This window comes from Rhopilema esculentum, chromosome 12 (assembly GCF_057945365.1).
Source record: "Rhopilema esculentum isolate cy_ngs chromosome 12, ASM5794536v1, whole genome shotgun sequence".
NCBI classification, from domain to species: Eukaryota; Metazoa; Cnidaria; class Scyphozoa; order Rhizostomeae; family Rhizostomatidae; genus Rhopilema; species Rhopilema esculentum.
This window is the reverse complement of record NC_142826.1, coordinates 10,252,053-10,275,037: the sequence shown is the minus strand read 5'-3', so window position 1 is coordinate 10,275,037 and position 22,985 is coordinate 10,252,053. Positions and strand designations below refer to the sequence as shown.

Below are 22,985 nucleotides of genomic sequence, written 5' to 3'. Positions count from 1 at the left end.
AGCTGATGACGAAATAAGGCCAAAATGTTGAAATAAATTAGTTGTGTAGTAGCATATTGTGCACAGGAGCCTTAGCTCATAGGACCTACAAAGATAAACATATAGAATATCAAATTGTTATTAGCTGTGTGTAGGCCGCTGGAGTTAAGAATATAATCTATAGTTCAGTTTTGTTTTGAACCTCTGTGTTTTTCAATCACCTTAACAACTTAACAAATATAGCTGATAAAAAACGTATCGGGTATGGATCTTAAAAATAGAAAAGAAACATAAACGTCGATTATATACCTGCATCGTGCAAACTACCGATACAAATGCAATATGTTATACAAAACAAACTTAAACACTGCATTTTCTAGAACCAAATTGAATTACGCGAAGAGAGTAAGCAAGCTAAACTAAATTCTAAGCAAAAGGTACTTCTGAGCCTGTCTTTCACCTCCAAAAAAAATTAAAACGTTACCGTAACGTAACGCATCAATCCTTTAATACCAAGCTCCTTTGAACCCTCTTTGTCCCAAAATCTTTTTCTGAACAAATGGCTTTTTGAACAAGAAAAAGGAAAATAAGCAACAAGGGCTTGATTCACTTGAAAGGTAAGCAACCTTAGGACTCGGGGAAGCCTCTGTAAACAACTAGACCACAGCAACTAAACACGTTTCAATTTTTTCAATCACCAGCATTGTATTGGCTAATTGGCCTGTGATGATGTTTATTGCAAACCTTGTCGACTATAGTTGCAAAGCTCTCTACAATGTAGTCTTACAATGTAGCAACAACCAACTTTGAGTTAATCTCGGAAGCAACTCAAGGGCAGGGTCCTGAATCACGCTACGTAAGGGAAAAAGATATCTATCTTTGTTTATGTATTCCAAATCCAACATTTGAACCTCAGTAAAATCTTACGACAATTCACCAATTTGCGCTACCACTAACTTCTAAATTTCAAAGTAATTCAAAAGGGAAAAGGCAAACAATTTAATGGACGTTACGAGCACGATGTTGCCTTAATGTTATCAAGGCAAAAATAAGAAGCGAAATGTATTACAATACGGAAGAGCGGCGTTGTCGAGTATTTTCTTAGCAAAGTGCGTGTGATAGAAGAAAAAAATACACAGATGTTGTCACAGCTAGATAATGACAAAACGATTTGTCAGGCGGAACAGGCGGCACAATATAGCGAAGGATAAAGAATTTAGAACTAAGCTCGACCCGTAAACCAGATGAAAAAAGCAATTATTTCTCAATCAACAATCGAAAATAGCTAAAAGGGATCATCTAATGCGTTGGGATTACCAGCAATAGACCAAGGGACAGTCAGTTGCCCAGATTATTTCACAGGACCATTTGAAGCCACAAAAAATTCGTCACGTTGCTGTTATGTCAACCAAGAATGCGTGGTTGAAACACAGGAAGGACATGAGAAACTCCATCGAATAAGTTAAAAATGTGCAGAACGAGGTGCTGCCTGATGCAGGAAAGTTCAAATGGGTGTCCAATGGCGCCATGTGGTCAAGGAATGACGCACTCATGAGTAAAGTAGCTTCCACGAAAATATAAAAAACATCACAAGTAGCATCGAATATTTGCGAAACGAGCACAGGCGTACTTTCACTACCTTTGTCTTTGCCGAATTGTCTGTTTTGTCAAGTGAAACCTTTCTTTCAGACAGAAATTCCGCGCGGCAAAACGCGCAGTCTCGTCAGCGTCAAATCAAAGACTCCGTGCGGCAGAATATGAACCACGCTAGTTTATTAGCCTACTGCAAATAAAAATATAGAAACATTTCCACCTAAATGAACTAGATGCTAAATATTTTAGCTTGCCATTGCCTGAATGATCGCCAAGATGATAACAGAAGTTCACGAAGTTGAAATCGAGGTTTTGGTACGGTAAAACGAGGATTATTCCAGTTATTATGGTCTGCTTTAGCTTACCTGAAATAAATCGGCTTATTCTACGCTAGTACCAAAGTGACATTGAACGTTTTTTCGAGCATCGCAAGATCTTCAATGGAGCTCAAAATATAATGGGCCTAGTCTATTTAAACCCTAATGGTAAGGTCATGTATATTTGTTTGGACCCAACTGCTCGGGTAACCTCGCTTTTTATGTAAAAAATAGGGTTACCCTAATAAGATTGGATAACGCTAGTACTGGGGTGTGAGTGCCTTACCTAAGCTGGCCTTTAATGGACTTTTAGAGAAAAGTAAGGTTTGTATTTACTTCTCCGAGTATCGCTCGAAATATACTTCCCTAGAAAGTCCTCCATGACCACAATACTGCTTCTGTACAGCATCCTCCAAAAATTCCTTCAGAGATTTTCTCTCAGCAATTTACAGGAAGAGTCCACCAGAAAGATAGAAAATTTCTAGAGCACGAATTAGAGAGTCCTAAATTCATTGAAACTCTGTAAGTGAGTAGCTCTAGCGAGTAGGTTCCCAAAAAGAGTCCTTAACGCGACCTTTGGGGAGAACTCCTAAGATTGAAGAAAATGCCTCTAATATTTTCTTCCTGAAAATCACTGCCCTTCAATGTAGTCCTTCGAGAGTACCTTTTTGTGGCCTTCAAATAATCTCTTTAGGACTATGTTCACTGGAAAACAACCTCATGAATTATGCAAACGTTATAACTTATATACTTAAGCTATATTGACATATCACAACCTTCAACCTGTTTCGATATTCGTATTTTCGAGTTAGAAGAATTTGGATAGGGAAACTTATTCATGATAGAGATTCTAGGTCGGGATAGAAATTGGAACGAGACTTTCGAAAACGAGGCAATTCAATCTTTTAAATATCGATCAATATATATATATTCAGATTATTTTGCAATAAAGATTTAGTACTTCTTAAGGTCTGAAGCGCTGGACGACGAGACACCGTTTGATCATCTATTGAAAATCCATTTAATCGCTGTATTTTGTGAAAAAGAGCAAATTAACTATATCAGGAATAACAAGTGAATTTTTTTTGCAACATTTCAAAGCAAAACGTGAGGCTAGGTAGGTTTTAAACAGCAAATTATCTTTTGACAGAGACAATGTCAATGTTTCTATTAATAACAGACAAGGGTAAAGTTTATTTCCCTCGTCTATAAAAAATTAACCTAAAGATTTTTGGAGGCTAATCTTGGACATTGTAAAAAATACAGTGACTCGAATGTGGTTTTAGAAAAGTTTGCTCTCCTAGTGGTCATTTGGGTGGCGAGATCTACGACCCACAGTTTGTCTGCCGCAGAAATAAGACTTTTCCAATCTGCAGGCAAATGTTCAATTAGAATAGTAAGTGCTTCCTGGCATGAGGCTAATTCTTACTTGCAAAAACTGAAATATGTGCCTCAATTATTTATTCGATTCAGCTAAATCGCATACACTATTTTGAAAAGTTCATTTGAAACAAAAATCCGCGGTCTAGCTGACGGCTGCCAAAATATTTCAACTGTGACAGAACTCGTCATAACGATTCTTTCTATAATACAAAGTAATCTTCAACTTAAATTAAAAAAGACGCCTGCACAAGTTACTAGATTGGTTAACAGTTTGTCTACCAGATCAAGAATGGGCTATCTTCGAGCAGCAAAGTATGCAGTTAGCGTGAAGTGGTTGCCCTTCATTACGGGCTGTGATGGCCTAAGTGGCCTAATTCACACCAAAGCTTGTAAACAGGCACCTAATAAACTACTATCTATGCATAAATATATCTATGTAAATCAAATAGTCTCGATTTAAACTGTGCATGTGTTACCTGAATTTGAAAAGCAGAATGAAAAAAACCAGTTATCTGACTCGCTTTAAGTCCACTTGAAAGGGGTTTGTTACATTGAAATGTCAGTGCAATTCCTATTTTTCAGGAGAAATATATGATCTTCAAGCAACTATAATGTAACAATCTTTGAATGCTTGGAAAATATTCTCCAACAGCTTACCGTTTTGACATAGAAATACACTAGTCGTGAAAATGGACCTATATCATATTACATAGCAGTCAAGTCGAGGGACTTTTGTAGCTTGTCAAGGAAGAGGTAATGTCACGGAGAAAAGATAATGCGTGGAAGGAACAAAGAAATCTAGTGGTGAACCGATAACTTTTTAGTTTCAAATATTCACAATCATTCAATGAGAAATGAATCTAGAATCTGTCTTCAATCTTGAACTCGAATTCTTTTTAAGGATGCGAGTTTTAAAAATCTACTCAAATGTACGTTTTTAATTGCGTCGCCTGGAACTTCAGAAAGAATAAAATCAATATTATCAGAATCAAAATCAGTATTATCTAGTAAACAAGTAAAATAGAGTCGTGATCTACTGATAAAATGATTACCCCACCAATATTTTTAATCCTTATTTGCTGTAAAGGTGTCCCTGCACCTTAAAGACATAAGTGTTGGTAAAATGATTAAGTTTGGTAAAAACCAACAGATTTGAAAGTGGTGATATTTTTCCCTAAATTCTGACTTTAACCCCGGTAAAAAAAATTCCATCGAATCCTCCTTGTAGCCTTGGCACCTGCCTTTGAAAATTTCTAGTTGCACACCTGAAACTTAATGCTTGATGAATCTCCACGAGAAGGAAACAAGGGACATCAAATTTTACAAATCAAAGACTGGGTTATTAATAAGAAAGTTTCTTCTGCAAGTCATCAAGAAAAATCTGTAGGAGATCATTATGCATACTGAGTTGATGAGAGAAAGCACAAATGATTCTTCAAATGTTGCTGATAATTTTGAAGGGCTAGGCCACACGTTAAGCTGAATCTGGTTAGAAAGGTCAACCTTCTACTTAAAGGAGCAGTTATTTCTAGATCTGACCTACCATGCTGCTGCAAGATTCACTTGAAAAGAATAGCGAATTTTCAACTGATATTTTCAATTCATAGACGGAAGACCATAGGTCACTCAATAACAAAAATCTAAATTTTCAACTTCAAACTGCTCTATCCAACGCTATCCAATCGGCATATCTTTATGTTATACGTGAAATAAAATGTTAACCAAATCATAATTAATGCATATTTAACGCTGCCCTTCAAAGAAATCCAAAGAAAACGGCATTAAAGCACCTTAGACTGCACATCATCATCACCGAAAGGCGATTAAAGATTAGTTCTAAAACATGAAACAACGAGTGGAAGCTGCTTCTTTTCTTAAAAAGATATCGCTAAAATCGACAATAACATTGAAACTACAATGTATGCTACTATGGGAAGCAAACTCGAGTTGACATAGAACTTGTTTCTTAGAAATTCTGGAATTCTGTTTCTGTAATCAATCAAGTCTTTTAATAGCTGAAAGCGCAAAGTAAACAAGCACCATTAGGAGCCGCAATTTATATTTGCGTTGTATTCTCATAATTAAAAAGACTGGCCAAAAGAATACTTTTGTGATTTATCCTATAATGTTCGAAGAGCCCTCATTTTTGATAGATATTCTACAGACGTGCATGACAGTGGGTGTACGTGTCTTGACTGTTCAAACCTGCAAAAATGTCCTGCAAATTGAACAACGTGCTTAATTACCAGGACCTTTTAGCACACGTGCTTTAAGGCACTCCAACTAAATCGCTTGAAAACCTATATACATTTTTGGTGGACATTTTAGAATATCTTTGGAGCGTCTTGAGGCATGGTCATTTCGAATGTTCTTATAAATTGCGTAGCTATAAAACCTGGGATACTTGTACAAAAGTCTATGCAGTCAAAGGCCTTAACATATGTGCCACCCTCCCCCCCCCCTCCCCCAAATTCTCTTCTTCATACCAGCCTCAACTGAGCGTAGTTAAACAGAATTATTCAGTTCTGAAAACAATTGAAATATAGAGAGAGCCATTGGGTGAAAGGCTCGACGTCTTAAGTAAAACTTAATAAAACACTTAATTATAAAAATATGAATCACCGAAAATCGTTTCTCTTGACCTTAACAGTTTGTTTGCTGCAAGCGTCTTTTCAAACCATACTACGGTGTGAAACTATATATGAGGGTGTAAATTTCCGTGTTTGTTCATTAAGAGTGCGTTTAGGAAACATATGGTTAACACATGGTTCAAAGGTCTTGTATTGCCAATAAATCTTTACAGAAATATTTCCCGTAGAATCCAAAATCTATGCACAAATTTGTTACGAGATAACATATAAAATTTCATTGGCGGTACCGACTGGCGTAGTTGTCAAATAGAAAGGGAGCGGCTCTCTCACTGAAAGACTTCCAAATCGAGATAATGAAAAGCTTTTGAATTCATATCAAATCGTCAGTGTGCTTTGCCAAATAACAAATAAGATAGCCTTAGTACTAAGACAGTCCTTTCAAAAAATGTCACTTCGATCACACTTTAGAAACAAATCACGATTCCTTGACCCTTATATTTCCAAATTTCAAAACAGAAAATATTGGTAGCATAAAATTTGTAGATGTGATGGTTTATTGTAAATAGCGAAAGTAAAATAGTTTGAAGCTTTGAAAATATATTTGTTTTCTAACATATAAGAAGTTTCCTTATGAAGAGCTCAGGAAATTTTTGTACTTTTACTACAATTGGGTAGCGTGGAAAAACACAAAACTTAAACAAGCTTTCTTTGCTTGTTGAGCGTTACTTTGAGAATGGTTCAGCTAAAAATAAACCATATGTCCGGATTTCTTTAATAAAAGTTGCTTTGTAGACTATTGGTCATTAAGACGATACTTTGACGAGCTCCTGAAGCTATAAAAAATATCCAGACTCCTTTTCCCCCTAAAAACGCCATTAGAGCCTCGTTTGAAATTTGTCTCGTTACAAGATTAAAGCGACACGTGACCGATTCGTATGATTACTTTGCTTTGGTATACGATTAAACTCGGGATAAATTATCCGCTGAGCTTAATTTGACATCAGAGTAGGCCATCGCTGCTCTGGATCATTCACGGTCAAACTCAAGACTTAATCTGGCATTGTTTGCTTATTAAAACATAACGCAACATACGCTAAACAACTGCTTGAGGCAACAACAACAACGGGGCAGTTTCTTCGCAAAAGCCAACTCTCCGAACAGTTGTTGATGAAGACATAGTTGAGTTGCTAACGCAAATCAGAATTCGGTTGGAAAGCTCGACCGAAAACTCTCTGGAAACTACACAGAAATCTGTAAAACACGCAAAATCAAGCGACCAAAATTCTAACTGTAAACCAAACATTAGACTTGAGTGTATCAGAGACCATTGAAAATTAAGTTGTTTTAATCCTGATTTCAACACAGTGTTGAATTATTTAGCGAGAGTTTTCGTACACCAGCATCAAAGCTGAGTGTCGCAGTTGGCAATAAATGGAAACTAATGACGTTGGCCAGCTTAATGCTAAATCCCTATTGATAGGTCGGTCAATAAAAGCGGGGAATTTCGCACCTGCATTAGGTGAAATCGCCCGTATACTTCAGAAGAACTCATGCACATAGTTAATCTCGACTCCGTAGGTCAGATGACCTTATAAATCGGTGACATAGCTCTACATGAGAGCAGGACAGCAATCAGCTGGCCGCTTGCGTTGTGACCTGAGTAGAACTAATCTGATTGATTTTTGTAGTCATTATGTGTGGTTACAATTTCATGCCACAATCGGAACAGCCAAGAAAATGTTTAGTAAAATTTTGCATGATAAAGGCTCCGGCTTCGGGTCAACATTAGGAGGAAATTTCCATTGCTTGTCTTTAAATATGCTAAGAACACCACCTAAACTGATAAATAACACATACAAATTGGATCATCTCATGCGTTTATCCCCGATAGTCCCACTAGCAATTGACACCAATTTCTAATAAAAGTCAGCGATAAAAAGACATCAATGGATCATTGTTCCCATATTGTCACTATTGTTTAATCCGCACCAACTCCAAGGTCCTTCTTCTGACCAAATTACCCAATAATAGCCTTCACCTGACATGAGGCTGGCCCACATTAAGAAGACAAATTAGTAACGTACATAAACTAGTTAAAGCGGCTCAGGGTTGGGATCGCTGAAAGCCTGGATACTTACAATAGACGTAGGAGGTTGCAGACTGTGCAATGAATGGGTAAATTTGAAGTTACAAACCGGTGAGAAGACGAAGAAGACATCTGAAGAGCTGGAGTCTATTTGGACTTAACTGCCGTAGTTTACAGAAATTGACACAAGCAAGTCACCTTTGTGTGTAGGACACGATAACCCAGTTGCCCCAAAGACTCTCACAAACAACAAGACACCCCATAATGCCACAAGCGAAAAGCACAAAAGGAGAAAGCTATAATGACCAAGTAGTAAAAGTTACTTGTAGTTTTTTTCAAATTCGTAAAAATATTGAATTTAGCGAAACCCAATGAGAAGCGTTGCCTATACAGCCTTGTTGAACTATCTTGGACAGTTATTGACTATTACCTTCCGTTACCTCCAATCAGCTTCCGTTACGTTCAGTAACCTTTCGTTACTTTCTGTAACCTTCCGTTACCATTTGCTACTTTCCCTTACCAAGAGCCCAGAAAAGATGGGGGTTACACGGGTCAACGATTGAGAAGAAGGCTGGTGTAAACAAAAGAAACCAAAGTACAGCACCAAATCACGCCTTGTTTTAACGGTTAGAAAGGCATTTAGAGTTTGAAGGTATTGCCCGAAAGAGGGATAATTGCAAAATGGAGACTGCGGTTAACTTTAGTTACCTTCAGTTACCTTCCTTTACCTTCTGCTACCTTTTATTACCTCTTTTTACTTTGCCATACCTCATACTTCCTTTCGTTACCTTTCGTTACCATCTGCTCCAGGGAGGAACCGGACCCAAGGTCCAATTTCCTCGAAAAATATTCCGATTGAAAGATTATTTAAGAAAAATTCGAGGAATCTTTTCTTAGAGGGAATTGGTAAAAACAGGAATATTGAGGAGGAACAAAGCTAATATAAGGATAAAATCCCATCTCATCCTAATACTCGTATCCGTTGCCCTAGCAGTCTTTCGACAGCCCTGGTCAAGGCCTACTCAACATTCCGAACATGCTCTTTCTATAATTCACTAAGAGAGACTCACAACAGCAATGTTTCACGTTTGGCAATCTGTATCTCGATTTTTACACCACTTTAAAAAGCCAAAAAATCTATATTCGTATATCTTTTTTAAGAAGAAAGTGGGCCTAAAGTTTAGCCAGTTCAAACAAGTTCTATAAAACTGCTGCGCTCTCTCGACTGCTAATGCTAGTGGCCCCAACTCAATAATAAGCTAAAATTGATTTAAAATCTAATGTTTAAAAATAGAAAACAAGACCAATAAAGTTTTTTTGATCAATTTTTTATAAGAGCGAAATTTCCACGAAACAAGTGCAATTTTATAGCTACGTCATGCTGAAAAACAAACTTCAATCAGTGTAAAAGAAAGGAAAAATTTCCAGTAGGAGATGAATTGAAAACAAGACTGAAAGTTGCAATTCTATATTTTTATTAAATGAAGGGTAAAAAAAGACTGAAGTGTCCAATTTCTTTCCTAACAGTAGCTAACTTATTCTTTAAGTTAGGGGAGGGGTATTGATCAAGGTGGGGTTAGGTTATACAGTGGATTGTTCTTCTCTTCTTCTCTGGAAGACCATTTTTTGTAATGTTCAAGATGACAGGCCTACCCATCGTACCAAATGTGCTTGTCTTTAAAAGCTGTATAGGGGACGAATCAAATACTTCCATTCAAAAGGTGGATTCTCTTGACTGCGAATAGCCCCCCAATGACCAGAAAATTACACACTGGTGACAGCAATCATCAACGTTTGAGTATTAGAATCATATAGTTGAGCTGATGAAGAACCTCCCATTGTTCCTGAATTACTTTTTTATACGCATAAGGCAAATTCCAAAAGTACACCAGATGTTTTTAGACATAACTTGATAGCACCTGAGCTAATCCTTCGTAATAAAGCTTGACCTTCATTGCAAGATATAAAATAGGCTTTCCTTGATATGTGCAAGGATATCTAATTATAAAAAAGGAACAAAAAAACTGATTGGCTGGTAATTAGCATCAACAACAACAGGGATCAGAGTATCACTAACTCTATGACAAACCCGGAAGCAATCTATGCAGACATAATGATATCTTTATGAAGATGAAATCAGGCTCAGCTAAGCAAAGTCAAAAGCCGTCCACAGACGATTTTTAGAGAGAAAGTAAACAGTTACTGTAATGGATGCTAATGGTCTGATGTGTTAGCTTTACTTTGCATCAAATCAAAACCATCTTACTGGCATTAGTCTCAAATTGGTGAAAATTCTAAATTTTTAAGCATACTGTCTGTGTAAAACTTTGAATGATAGAACTGTATGCCTGCGTTTGGAAAGAAAACATTGACAGGGTCCGGAAACATGGCGTATAACGAACTGACAAAATAGTTTTGCATAATGACCATCTAAATAGAGATACTGATTTGTTGCTTCAATAAAAAAAAGAATGTTAAACATCAAAGAAGAGGAGTTATATGAAAATAGGCATTGGTGAAGATACACGAAATGATCAAAATATCTCCTTATCTATAAATGTTGATAAAGATTAGATAATTAACCGACTCATGAACTCAGTTGTTGAAAAAGACACTTGAAAAAATAGTGTCACTTGATTTCCCGTCTTATAGCATCAAATTTTCAAAGGCGATACATGCTGGAATTGTTCTGAAGATGATTTTGATTAACGGTGTGGCAATTAAAAGACTGAACTCTTTAGACTATAGGTGCATTGGGTATATTATAGTTTTATAATGATTGTAGCGGCGTGACAATTCATGTGAAGGAGCAAAGCTGATGATAGACAGTGATAGACTTATCGATTTGTGACTGACCGAAGTTTTATGGAAAGCGTAGATGGTACTTCCAACGAAGCGGGAAAGATAGTACTGTTTGAGCTTTCAAGTACTTTGAAACTGCAGAAGTATTGGTGATGAAATTAATGAAAACGTCTATCATTTGAAGGAAAGTGTTTAAATTACAAAGATTAGTAACGGGAATGTAAATAGGTGAAATATAGAGAAAGAACTTTAAATATTGGCCTAAGTGTTTTTCATCTGCTTTGGCGCGCTAAACAAAGACTACAGATCCAAGGTTGTGTGTTTCGATTCACTGTCATGACCATACTTTCACAATGAGTGAGGATGGTTGCCAGATCTCTGTATTTCAAGGCGTAAAATTGTGAGGTTTGGTACATCGAGAGGAAGACCAAGACCCTGCTCGAAAGTCACAGCTTCTCAGTACCATAAAAACTACCCTCGGAAACAAGTTTATAACAGATTGAAATACAAATCATACAGAGACAAAATAAAGCAAATACAAGACGCAGCTTTATGCCTAATGGACAAATGAAACAGACTTTGAATGAATGTTTTCATCTGCTGAAAATCGATGCAAATAAGATCAAGTTTGAAACAACTTCACTTGTCATATGTAAAGCATTTGACATTCGATTTGGAAGAAACTAAACGGCAGGCCGGGTCAACACTTGTCCTTTCCTGATGCCTTTGTCGTTTGTGAAAAAGAAATAATCAGCTTCCCGAACAAATATTTTAATTTATTAATAAATTCGATGATTAGATTTGAATATGATTAATAATTTGAATTAGGAAGTTTCAGAGAAATTGCGCGAATGGAAAAGCATTGATTTCATTCGAGGTCCCATGACCTTACAAAATGAAGTTTTGATCTGTTTTCTGCTCGATATAAATAAAAAACCATGAAAACGAATCTTCCCGTGGCATGGCTGGAAAGATCAAATTGCATGCATCAAAAACATTGGTTTGTGAACCTGTATCAGTTTCAGCTCCGCAACCGTTGGCTTCAAAATACAGCTAAGAAGGCTAGCCAAATCTCCGTACAAATCAACAATACTTTGCGGCACAGAAAATCCTCAATTTGTATCACGATGCCTCGTGAACATTTGCTTTGGCTGGCTCTCTGTTGTAATTAACAGTGCAATACAATGCAATACAGGGCAATACAATGCAATACAATGCAATACAGCGCAATACAGCGCAATACAATACAAAACAGTACAGTACAGTACAGTACAGTACAGTACAGTACAGTACAGTACAGTACAGTACAGTACAGTACAGTACAGTACAGTACAGTACAGTACAGTACAGTACAGTACAGTACAGTACAGTACAGTACAGTACAGTACAGTACAGTACAGTACAGTACAGTACAGTACAGTACAGTACAGTACAGTACAGTACAGTACAGTACAGTACAGTACAGTACAGTACAGTACAGTACAGTACAGTACAGTACAGTACAGTACAGTACAGTACAGTACAGTACAGTACAGTACAGTACAGTACAGTACAGTACAGTACAGTACAGTACAGTACAGTACAGTACAGTACAGTACAGTACAGTACAGTACAGTACAGTACAGTACAGTACAGTACAGTACAGTACAGTACAGTACAGTACAGTACAGTACAGTACAGTACAGTACAGTACAGTACAGTACAGTACAGTACAGTACAGTACAGTACAGTACAGTACAGTACAGTACAGTACAGTACAGTACAGTACAGTACAGTACAGTACAGTACAGTACAGTACAGTACAGTACAGTACAGTACAGTACAGTACAGTACAGTACAGTACAGTACAGTACAGTACAGTACAGTACAGTACAGTACAGTACAGTACAGTACAGTACAGTACAGTACAGTACAGTACAGTACAGTACAGTACAGTACAGTACAGTACAGTACAGTACAGTACAGTACAGTACAGTACAGTACAGTACAGTACAGTACAGTACAGTACAGTACAGTACAGTACAGTACAGTACAGTACAGTACAGTACAGTACAGTACAGTACAGTACAGTACAGTACAGTACAGTACAGTACAGTACAGTACAGTACAGTACAGTACAGTACAGTACAGTACAGTACAGTACAGTACAGTACAGTACAGTACAGTACAGTACAGTACAGTACAGTACAGTACAGTACAGTACAGTACAGTACAGTACAGTACAGTACAGTACAGTACAGTACAGTACAGTACAGTACACTTCAAAACAGGGTAAAATAGATACATTTCACATACTTTACTCATACTGCTAAATGCAATTATAATAAGAAAATCGCAACTCCGTCTCAAAGAAAGTAGCAAAAAGTTTAAGGTTAAGCAGAAAATCAAAACAGAGGAAATTTAGTATCAAATCAAAACTTTTGGTACTAACAGCTAACCTTTTGTATCTGCACGGTATATACAGTTAAAAATAGGTCTGAAAGCATGGGAAAATACCAATCAGGTAGAATATACTCGCAATGAAGAAGATCTTGCAATTAGGGCGACTGAGCATTTCGACTGACTCGTTCAAAGAGGCGGAGCTTTGCGAGGTTTTTTATACTCAATGGTTTCTGAGTTTTCGATATTTTGAAGAAAACGACGTCGTGCGTATTAAATATGCATGTTTTGGGTATTCTGTTCGAAAAGCAAATCAGCGAAAAAATTAAAGGCAAGAGAAAAGCCTTAGAAATTAGCAACATGATTTTTCTAAAGGTAGGCAAAATAATGTAATTTAGATTCCATTCAACGAAAAATGGAGAAAAAAGAATGCTATTGGATTTGACTTAACGTAAGGTGTTAAAATATTTGAAAAAAATTTTAACTGTAAATTGCAACTAGCATGAAAAACGAAAAACAGTTTGAAAGCATTTGATCAGTGAAGTTTAAGGGATAATTGCTCCAGTAGCTATGCAGGCATCCAGTGGTATCAGTTAGCGGCATCGAGGGGGACAAAAGGCACTCTAATGACGCAAAATTCCTACCGCTCAATATTTTTCTCCTAGGGTTTAACTTCGGTCATTGAAGCCAGTGGCGTAGCTTGAACGTCCAGACAAGGAGGTGTAAGGTCACTGATAGTAAAATATACCAACGAAGACATAGATGAAGAAACATTTAGGTAATATTTCTTCTACCGATAGGCGATTTTATCGACTATCTAAAGACTATCTGAAGATATGTATGTTAGAGAAGGCAACAGAAGCCGAATCAAAGCATTTGAAACAGTATTTGATAATAAGTCACACAGTAAAAACTAAATCCTTTTTAGGAAAAAAAGGCTGTATGTTAAAAACGATCAATTTATAGTTACTGAATGATTTTGATTATTTTAAGAAATACAAAATATGGACATAACGAAAAGTTTAAGACGCCTTGAACACCGGATCCGGGCGGGTACAGATTCATTTGGGCCTTATTCCGTGTAAATGGGATCTTACATAAGACGTCGCTGAGATCGGACATACATCCCAAAATGAGCTGAAACGGGTACGGAAAACAGACTTTAATGTGCTGGCAGCCTATGCCGATCCGTACATATTATATTACGGATCCTTCTGGATTCGATCTTACGCAAATGGGATTGTAATTTCCGGTTAATATATTTACTTGTCTGTTCTTTAGCATTATATTTTAAACCATACAAAATTAACTACCAAAAGCATTTCCAACTTGAAATGAAAATTAGATGATGATGCGTGACAAAATACAAGGCGGAGTATACGTTGCACTAAGATTAACTCGAAAAAAGAAACTTTAAAGGTTTAAAGGTTCAGCAGCTCCCTTTGTATAGATGCATTTATAAAATACTGACACATTCAAGGTAAAACAACTTTATTTGAAAAGATGCCAAATGCAACTGCGTCTTGGAGGTATCTTTCAAAGATTTAATAACAATTTGAGTTCCTTGAAGCCAAAATGCAGAAAACTGGCTCACAGTGTCACAGTGAAGAATTGGCTCATTAGAATCCTTTAAGTAGACGTTGTAATTGCAAACTACCTCCTAGCAGTCAAATGCAGACAACTAACCAGTACATTTAAACTTTATTTAATCGGTAAATGAAACTCAGAATTCGTCAAAGAAAATGAAAAAACAAAACAAAGAAAATGAAAAAACAAAACAAAACTAAAAATGAGACAAATAACAAATTCCTTTATAAAAAGAGCCTGACAAAAAACTTGCATTGAAGCTGACAAACTTGGAGTCACGCAAGAAGACTGTTTCAAATCCTCGTAAGTAAGGCGACTAGTTTTTAGCATAAAGTATAGTAATTCATGGTCCTGGGGACAACTAGTGTTTAGCATATGAGTTTTCTTTCTACAGGAAAAACGGGTTTAGTCTGCTTAAAATTACATGAGAACTTTCTTCGTAAAAAGTTTATAGCAGTCCTTTAGGGAAAAGAAGAAAACTTAAGATTTTTACGTCAATTTTGCCTCTAATTTTGCCTCTAATTTTGCCTCTAATTTTGCAACTATAAACTTTATGCAAAACTAACAAATATTAACATGAACATAAGTATAAAATTAGAAAAATAATAAAAGTAAAAGATTAAACACAAACAAACTACAGAAAATGGAAAAATCTAAATAAGATTAAATGATTAAAAAATACATATAAAGAAAAAAATGCAGCGAAAAGTAGAAATATATCGGTTCATGGGACAAAATGAAATACTAAAAGTTAATAGAAATACTAAAAGCAAATTGCCAAAAAAATAAGCTTATGAATTTGTTCGAATTGATTTCCACTTAAAAATGTAATGATTAAAAAATGAAATAAGAATTCAGGAATCGAAAGGCATTTGGAAAGCAACATTGAAACGTATTATTCGGTAAGGGTTTGTATCATATGCATCAATGCCGAAAAATGTGACTGAGAAGACCTGACTTTGTGAAAAAAGAAAATATAATTGAAAAATTTAAAAATGACAATACAAAGAGCGACATCAACCACGAGAAATATCTTAGGGTGGTTGACAGCCAAGGGTGGTTAAAAAATTTAGAGAGAAAATTCACTTGAACCTTTTTTATATACATAAGCAACAAAGGTTAAAAATATCTTGGTTTGATAAACATTGAAAAAATAAAGCACTGTATTGTTCATTTAGAATTTGCGCTGACCAATCATTTCACTAATTACATTCTTCTAAGCGTTATATTTTTGTTTAAATCGCGAAATGCGAGTATTACACACCCACCTCCTTAATAATATTCCCCACTGTTAGTAACGAATCTTAGCAGCTGATAGCACTAAGAAACTTTTACAAAGCTTTAAGCACTTGCACGTATTTCCTTTCTGAATCTTTTCGAACGAAATACCATCTTTTTACTTTATGCTTTCTGTTTATAAAAGCATAACTTCCGTTAATCTAACTCTACTTACAACCAATCAAAATCTATATTTAACTGACTTATCAGTGAAAATTTTCAGATTATTTCATTCAGATCTTAGTTATCGTCCATGACCTATCAATCCACATTGTCCCTAAAGTAGTTTCTTTCATCATCTTTTAACTTCTCGTTGTCTTCATTTACTTTACCCCAGTCATATTCAATCTATCTTTCTTTACCAATGAAAATAATTTAATAAAGCAGTCGACGACTTCAGCATTCTTACACTACCCAAAAAAAATCTTGATATAGTAGCCACTAATTGGCATCTTATTCTTACTTATAACAGCCTTCTTCCCATTTATTTAAGTCAAATTTTAGTAGTCTTCCAATACCTAAAAATATCTTGTAGCCATTAGTAGCCATTGACTTCTATCATTCTCAAACTTCTCATAACTTTCTTCGATCGTATTGGATTAACTTACAACATATCATAAATTTCTTCCAAGTTGTTTCAGTCATATTCCAGCATTCTTCCATTCACTTCAAAATACATTGATAGAAAAGCCACTAATTTCTTTCTTCTTCCAACATATCAAAACCTTAATCCCTGCTATTTTAGTGACATTGCAGCACTTTTCTATTTACTAAAAAACATAATAAAAGAATAGCTGGTTACTTCCATCTTCTTCTAACTTAAAATTACCTTCTTCCGAGTAATTTCAGCTATATTTGAGATATCTTCCAATACCGACAAGAATATCTTGATAGAGTAGCCACCAAGTTGTATCTTTTTCCAAATTATGATAACCTTCTTCCAAGTTATTTCAGTCAAATTTTGGATATCTTCCACTACCAACAAGAATATCTTGAAATTTAGCCATTCACTCACATCATCCTCCAATATATCAAAACCTTCTTCCAAGTTATTTCAGTCAAATTCCAATACCTACAAGAATATCTTGAAATTTAGCCATTCACTCCCATCATCTTCCAATATATCATAACCTTCTTCCAAGTTATTTCAGTCAAATTCCAATACCTACAAAAATATCTTGAAATTTAGCCATTCACTCCCATCATCTTCCAATATATCATAACCTTCTTCCAAGTTATTTCAGTCAAATTCCAATACCTACAAAAATATCTTGAAATTTAGCCATTCACTCCCATCATCTTCCAATATATCATAACCTTCTTCCAAGTTATTTCAGTCAAATTCCAATACCTACAAAAATATCTTGAAATTTAGCCATTCACTCCCATCATCTTCCAATATATCATAACCTTCTTCCAAGTTATTTCAGTCAAATTCCAATACCTACAAAAATATCTTGAAATTTAGCCATTCACTCCCATCATCTTCCAATATATCATAACCTTCTTCCAAGTTATTTCAGTCAAATTCCAATACCTACAAAAATATCTTGAAATTTAGCCATTCACTCCCATCATCTTCCAATATATCATAACCTTCTTCCAAGTTATTTCAGTCAAATTCCAATACCTACAAAAATATCTTGAAATTTAGCCATTCACTCCCATCATCTTCCAATATATCATAACCTTCTTCCAAGTTATTTCAGTCAAATTCCAATACCTACAAAAATATCTTGAAATTTAGCCATTCACTCCCATCATCTTCCAATATATCATAACCTTCTTCCAAGTTATTTCAGGCAAATTCCAATACCTACAAAAATATCTTGAAATTTAGCCATTCACTCCCATCATCTTCCAATATATCATAACCTTCTTCCAAGTTATTTCAGTCAAATTCCAATACCTACAAAAATATCTTGAAATTTAGCCATTCACTCCCATCATCTTCCAATATATCATAACCTTCTTCCAAGTTATTTCAGTCAAATTCCAATACCTACAAAAATATCTTGAAATTTAGCCATTCACTCCCATCATCTTCCAATATATCATAACCTTCTTCCAAGTTATTTCAGTCAAATTCCAATACCTACAAAAATATCTTGAAATTTAGCCATTCACTCCCATCATCTTCCAATATATCATAACCTTCTTCCAAGTTATTTCAGTCAAATTCCAATACCTACAAAAATATCTTGAAATTTAGCCATTCACTCCCATCATCTTCCAATATATCATAACCTTCTTCCAAGTTATTTCAGTCAAATTCCAATACCTACAAAAATATCTTGAAATTTAGCCATTCACTCCCATCATCTTCCAATATATCATAACCTTCTTCCAAGTTATTTCAGTCAAATTCCAATACCTACAAAAATATCTTGAAATTTAGCCATTCACTCCCATCATCTTCCAATATATCATAACCTTCTCCCAAGTTATTTCAGTCAAATTCCAATACCTACAAAAATATCTTGAAATTTAGCCATTCACTCCCATCATCTTCCAATATATCATAACCTTCTCCCAAGTTATTTCAGTCAAATTCCAATACCTACAAAAATATCTTGAAATTTAGCCATTCACTCCCATCATCTTCCAATATATCATAACCTTCTTCCAAGTTATTTCAGTCAAATTCCAATACCTACAAAAATATCTTGAAATTTAGCCATTCACTCCCATCATCTTCCAATATATCATAACCTTCTTCCAAGTTATTTCAGTCAAATTCCAATACCTACAAAAATATCTTGAAATTTAGCCATTCACTCCCATCATCTTCCAATATATCATAACCTTCTCCCAAGTTATTTCAGTCAAATTCCAATACCTACAAGAATATCTTGACATTTAGCCATTCACTCCCATCATCTTCCAAAATATCATAACTTTCTTCCAAGTTGTTTCTGTTATACTCCAGCTCTCTTCCATTAGCCATAAAATTTTCTTGATAGAGAGCCACTAGCTTTTTTTTCTTCCATCTTATCATAACCTTCTGCCGAGATATTTATTCCTGTTTCAGTACCCTTCAATTACCTACCAAAACATATTGACAGCGTAGCAATAAATTTGTAATTTCTTCTAACATATCATTATGTTTTCCGAGATATTTTAGTCATATGTCAGTAGTCTTCCATCAGCCATAAAAATATCTGGATAGAAAAGCAACTAACTTCTACCTTTTTTCAACTTATCATAACCTTCTTCAGAGTTATTTAATCATGATTCAGTACTTTTCAATTAACTAAAAAATATCTCGACAGAGAAGCTATTTGTTTCTCCCAGGTTATTTCAGTCATATTTCGAATCTTCTCCATTAACAGCCAAAATATCTTGATAGAGAAGCTGCAAACTTCTATCTTCTACAATTATCTTGACAGAGTAGCAATTAACTTGGATTGTCTTCCAACCTATCATAACTTCCTTTCAAGTCATTCCAGTCATTTTGAGATATATTCTATGACCTAACAAATCATATTGACAGAGAAGCCGTTCGCTTTTCCCTTCTTTTAACTTATTTTAACCTTCTTCCGAGTTATTTTAGTAATATTGAGATATTATCCCTTACCTGAAAAAACATCTCGATAGGGTATTTACAAACTTATATTTCATTACCAAATATATTGGCAGGGTAGCTGTTAACTTTTTTCATCTTCTAATAAGTTATTTTTATCTTCTTCAAAGCTGTAACGCTCAGGTTCAAGCTGTCTTCCATATTGTACCAAAACCTCCTCATTGCAGTTTCAGCCAATTCTCGACATACTTTTATTTCACCCCTTTAGAAATGGTCGTATTGCCCCTTTCCGCCCAAATTTCAGCCCCTGTCCTAACTTCCAAACCGAAGAAACGTTTGAATAGTGTATTTCTATAAATACCAGCATTGCTTGCATGGTCTAGCATGGCTTGACAGGGGATAGAGAAAACTAATGAGAAATTAATGACAAAAATGCTATTGTTGTTGCAAGACTTTTGATAGGCATTAAAGCCTCGATTTCAGTAACCATTTTTTATTGACAATATTACCTGAACATATTACAAAAGCATCATGGTTTCTGGAAACAACTCTTCTGATCCATGTATATTTTTCCAATCAATGTTATGTCATTTTCGCAAGCCATCTTTGTCAACACAAAAACCAGTAACAAAAATCTTTAACTCCGACCAAATGATTTTCCCCCAAATTTCATTCAATTTCAACAACGTCTTGACACTGAGCAGCAAAAATGTTTTTAATATCATTTTCCACCTTTGACCAATACATTCTCAGCCCCAAACAATTTCTGTTAGACTACAACTACCTTTTTCACTTTCCAAAAAGCTCAAATTCGCTACCAACTAACTATCTACTTATAACCTATCCCTCTCTTTATTTCAAATTGATTATTTCAAATATCAATTATTGCCTGTCATTATCCAATGAAACTATATTCATTAGCAATTAACACACTCTTCTGATACATTCTTGTTTTTCTCTACCTTGGATCCTTTCTGTTTTAATTTTCGTCTGTCACTTTAATCATTCTATTGCTTGGATTTACCTCTTACCTAGCTATTTCAGTTCCTATTAATTTTTGCCAGAAGTTTGCCACTGATTTCAACTTGTGTGACATGATATGTGATCTCATTTAAGGAAATTTTGTTAAACTGTTTAATGCAGTCAAGACTATTAAACATTGAATTTAGCGCGAAAATAGCCTGATTGATACGATTAAGTGACAAAACTAGAAGCAACACCTAAATGAAAATTGTTTAGTCTTATGAAGATACTGCAGATATCATATTTTGCAACATTGCAACTCATAGAGAGCGTTGAAAGGAAAGTATGTATAAGGGCTTGTAAACGTAATAAGCACACTAACAACACTGTTGTAAAAACAAGATGAATAAAAAATAAATGAGCAGCGTTGAGAAAGAGAATGTTGTTAAATAATTGTATTGAAAAGCAGTCATTTTCTGTGAGGCAAAATTACACATAACGTCTTCGTGCACAATAGCCCATGTTTAGCTAAGAGTATTTAAAATAAACACGAAATATGGAAGAAACATCATTTCCTGATGAGACAGAACTGTCTTATGTGCATCATAGAATCTAAACGAAACTCTTTTACGTGGATGATAACACACCACCAGGAAACTAATTGCAAATGATATCTTCAGTATCTAGCCATCTGTTAGCTCAATTGCTTATTGAAAAGAAAGCCTAATGGAAAGTAGATATGTTTAAGACTAGTAATCTGTCATTACAGACATTGTGGCACCTACAATTAGGCTTGATATGACTCACAATTTATACAATGCAGCGACGTGCAGATTATAAAGGAACACAAATTAATTTGCAAGAGAACCTAAGGAGGTGCTTGGTAAGCTGTGGATACTCGCAAGAATAAAAACAATGACATAATATAAAAGTAAAACAATGACAATCTGCGATTATGACTTGTCTTCTAACATCTTACAACTTAAGCTGCGAATAAACTGGTTAACATGGAGCAAATCTGAGGATTCGGGAATACTTAAAAAATACTAGTTTTCAGAGGGTATTCATTACAACTATATTTAACAATCGTTAAAGATTAGAGGCGTATGATCGGAGATAAACTGTCGGCAGGCTTTGTAACTAACCAGAGCCAGTTAAAGGGCTTTTACTGATGATCCCAGTTAAAAACAAGAAAAGTCCGAGGCTTAGGAATCTATGAAAAATCAGCGTCCGCTTAGCAGTACTATCAACAAGGATAAGTTGGTGGAAATCGGGTGGGCAAGCAACGGATTTCTAAAGAAGCCACATTATTAAGCCAAATGAAAAACTGTAAACATACCAGTGTGAGCAGCCCTGCATGTTTCTGAAAGTCTGTGTCGAGTTCTTTATAGGTAGCAACACGGGTAACTTGAACGCTAGAAGAAGAAAGCAAAGAGCTACAGTGATGGCTTCCCAACGCACAGATTAACCAATGTGTCTCTGTCTAAGATACAAATTTCACTTATAAGAGAGTCTGTTAGGAAAGTAGATGTGGTAAGGCCTGTAAACAAGGCTGCCAATCAAGAGATTTAGGCATAAATCGCTGGTGAACCAAATTGTAGACTTTATAAGACTCTCTTATCCCTATCGTCAGTACTGCGCAGAAATGGGTAAGCGGATTTCAGTTTGAGTGTTTCCTACGACTGTATATTGCCATCGTAACTTAATATCAGGATTTAAGAAACAACTATTATGGGAAGTAATGACTATTTAAAGGCTTTCAAATCAAAATCAAAGAGCAAATATCTTAGCTAAGGGAGGGTCTCGTGATTTGCGAATTTAAGTTCATCCAATCATTCCTTCGGTTTCATTTACAAACAGCATTTTGTCAACGAGACACATCTATCGCTTGGGTTTAACATGTTAAGCTATAATGAAACAACTTTGCTAGGGACGTACAGCTCTTTAGCTTTGATTTCAAAACAATGTCCTAATTTACTAACAAGGTGTTACGTGGCTGTAAGGTTATACCATACAATCAACTAACAAAACCTAACATCAAACAGCTATTTTTCTTAATGACTGTGCTGTCAATCGCATTTACAACGTGGAATATTCTTATCAAACACTAATACTGACTTTATTGAGTAATGACCGTAAGTTTTGCAAGACATTAGCGAGATTGCTAACAAAAGAGCACACATACAGAGATGCTATGCTGTGGATTTGGACAATATAAATGTAAAATAAACTGGACAACAAAAGTAAGGCGGACATTTGGTGTAGGAAAGATAAAAGTTACAAAAACTGATAAAAAGATTTAAGCAAAGGGACAGATCAACACTTTTTAGGACAAATCAAATGAGAAATATCTTGTTTCGCTAATTAAGATAGCAAATAATTTTGTACCATCTCCACTTCTTCTCGTTTTCAGTTTCAAGATTTTAAACTAGACCCTAGAAAGTAATTGCCAAAACGGCCTTCATGGGGAATCGCCTTCATGGGGAAACAGCCTTCAAACAGGA

The 22,985-nt window shown here is 35.4% G+C and overlaps 1 protein-coding gene across 5 annotated transcripts in view; it reads right to left on the bottom strand.

The window, feature by feature from the left end:
* Positions 1 to 22,985, bottom strand: part of LOC135681703 (intraflagellar transport protein 43 homolog A) — a 57,416-nt gene that overhangs the window by 12,599 nt on the left and 21,832 nt on the right. For 4 of the 5 annotated variants that reach the window (XM_065196283.2, XM_065196284.2, XM_065196285.2 and 1 more), the window contains one exon: positions 21,821 to 21,896. In XM_065196283.2, coding sequence (XP_065052355.2) covers positions 21,821 to 21,896 — 76 coding nt within the window. Of the gene's footprint in view, positions 1 to 18,561; positions 21,205 to 21,820; positions 21,897 to 22,985 lie in introns of those variants that run through there. The other variant, XM_065196287.2, reaches the window with a different exon arrangement.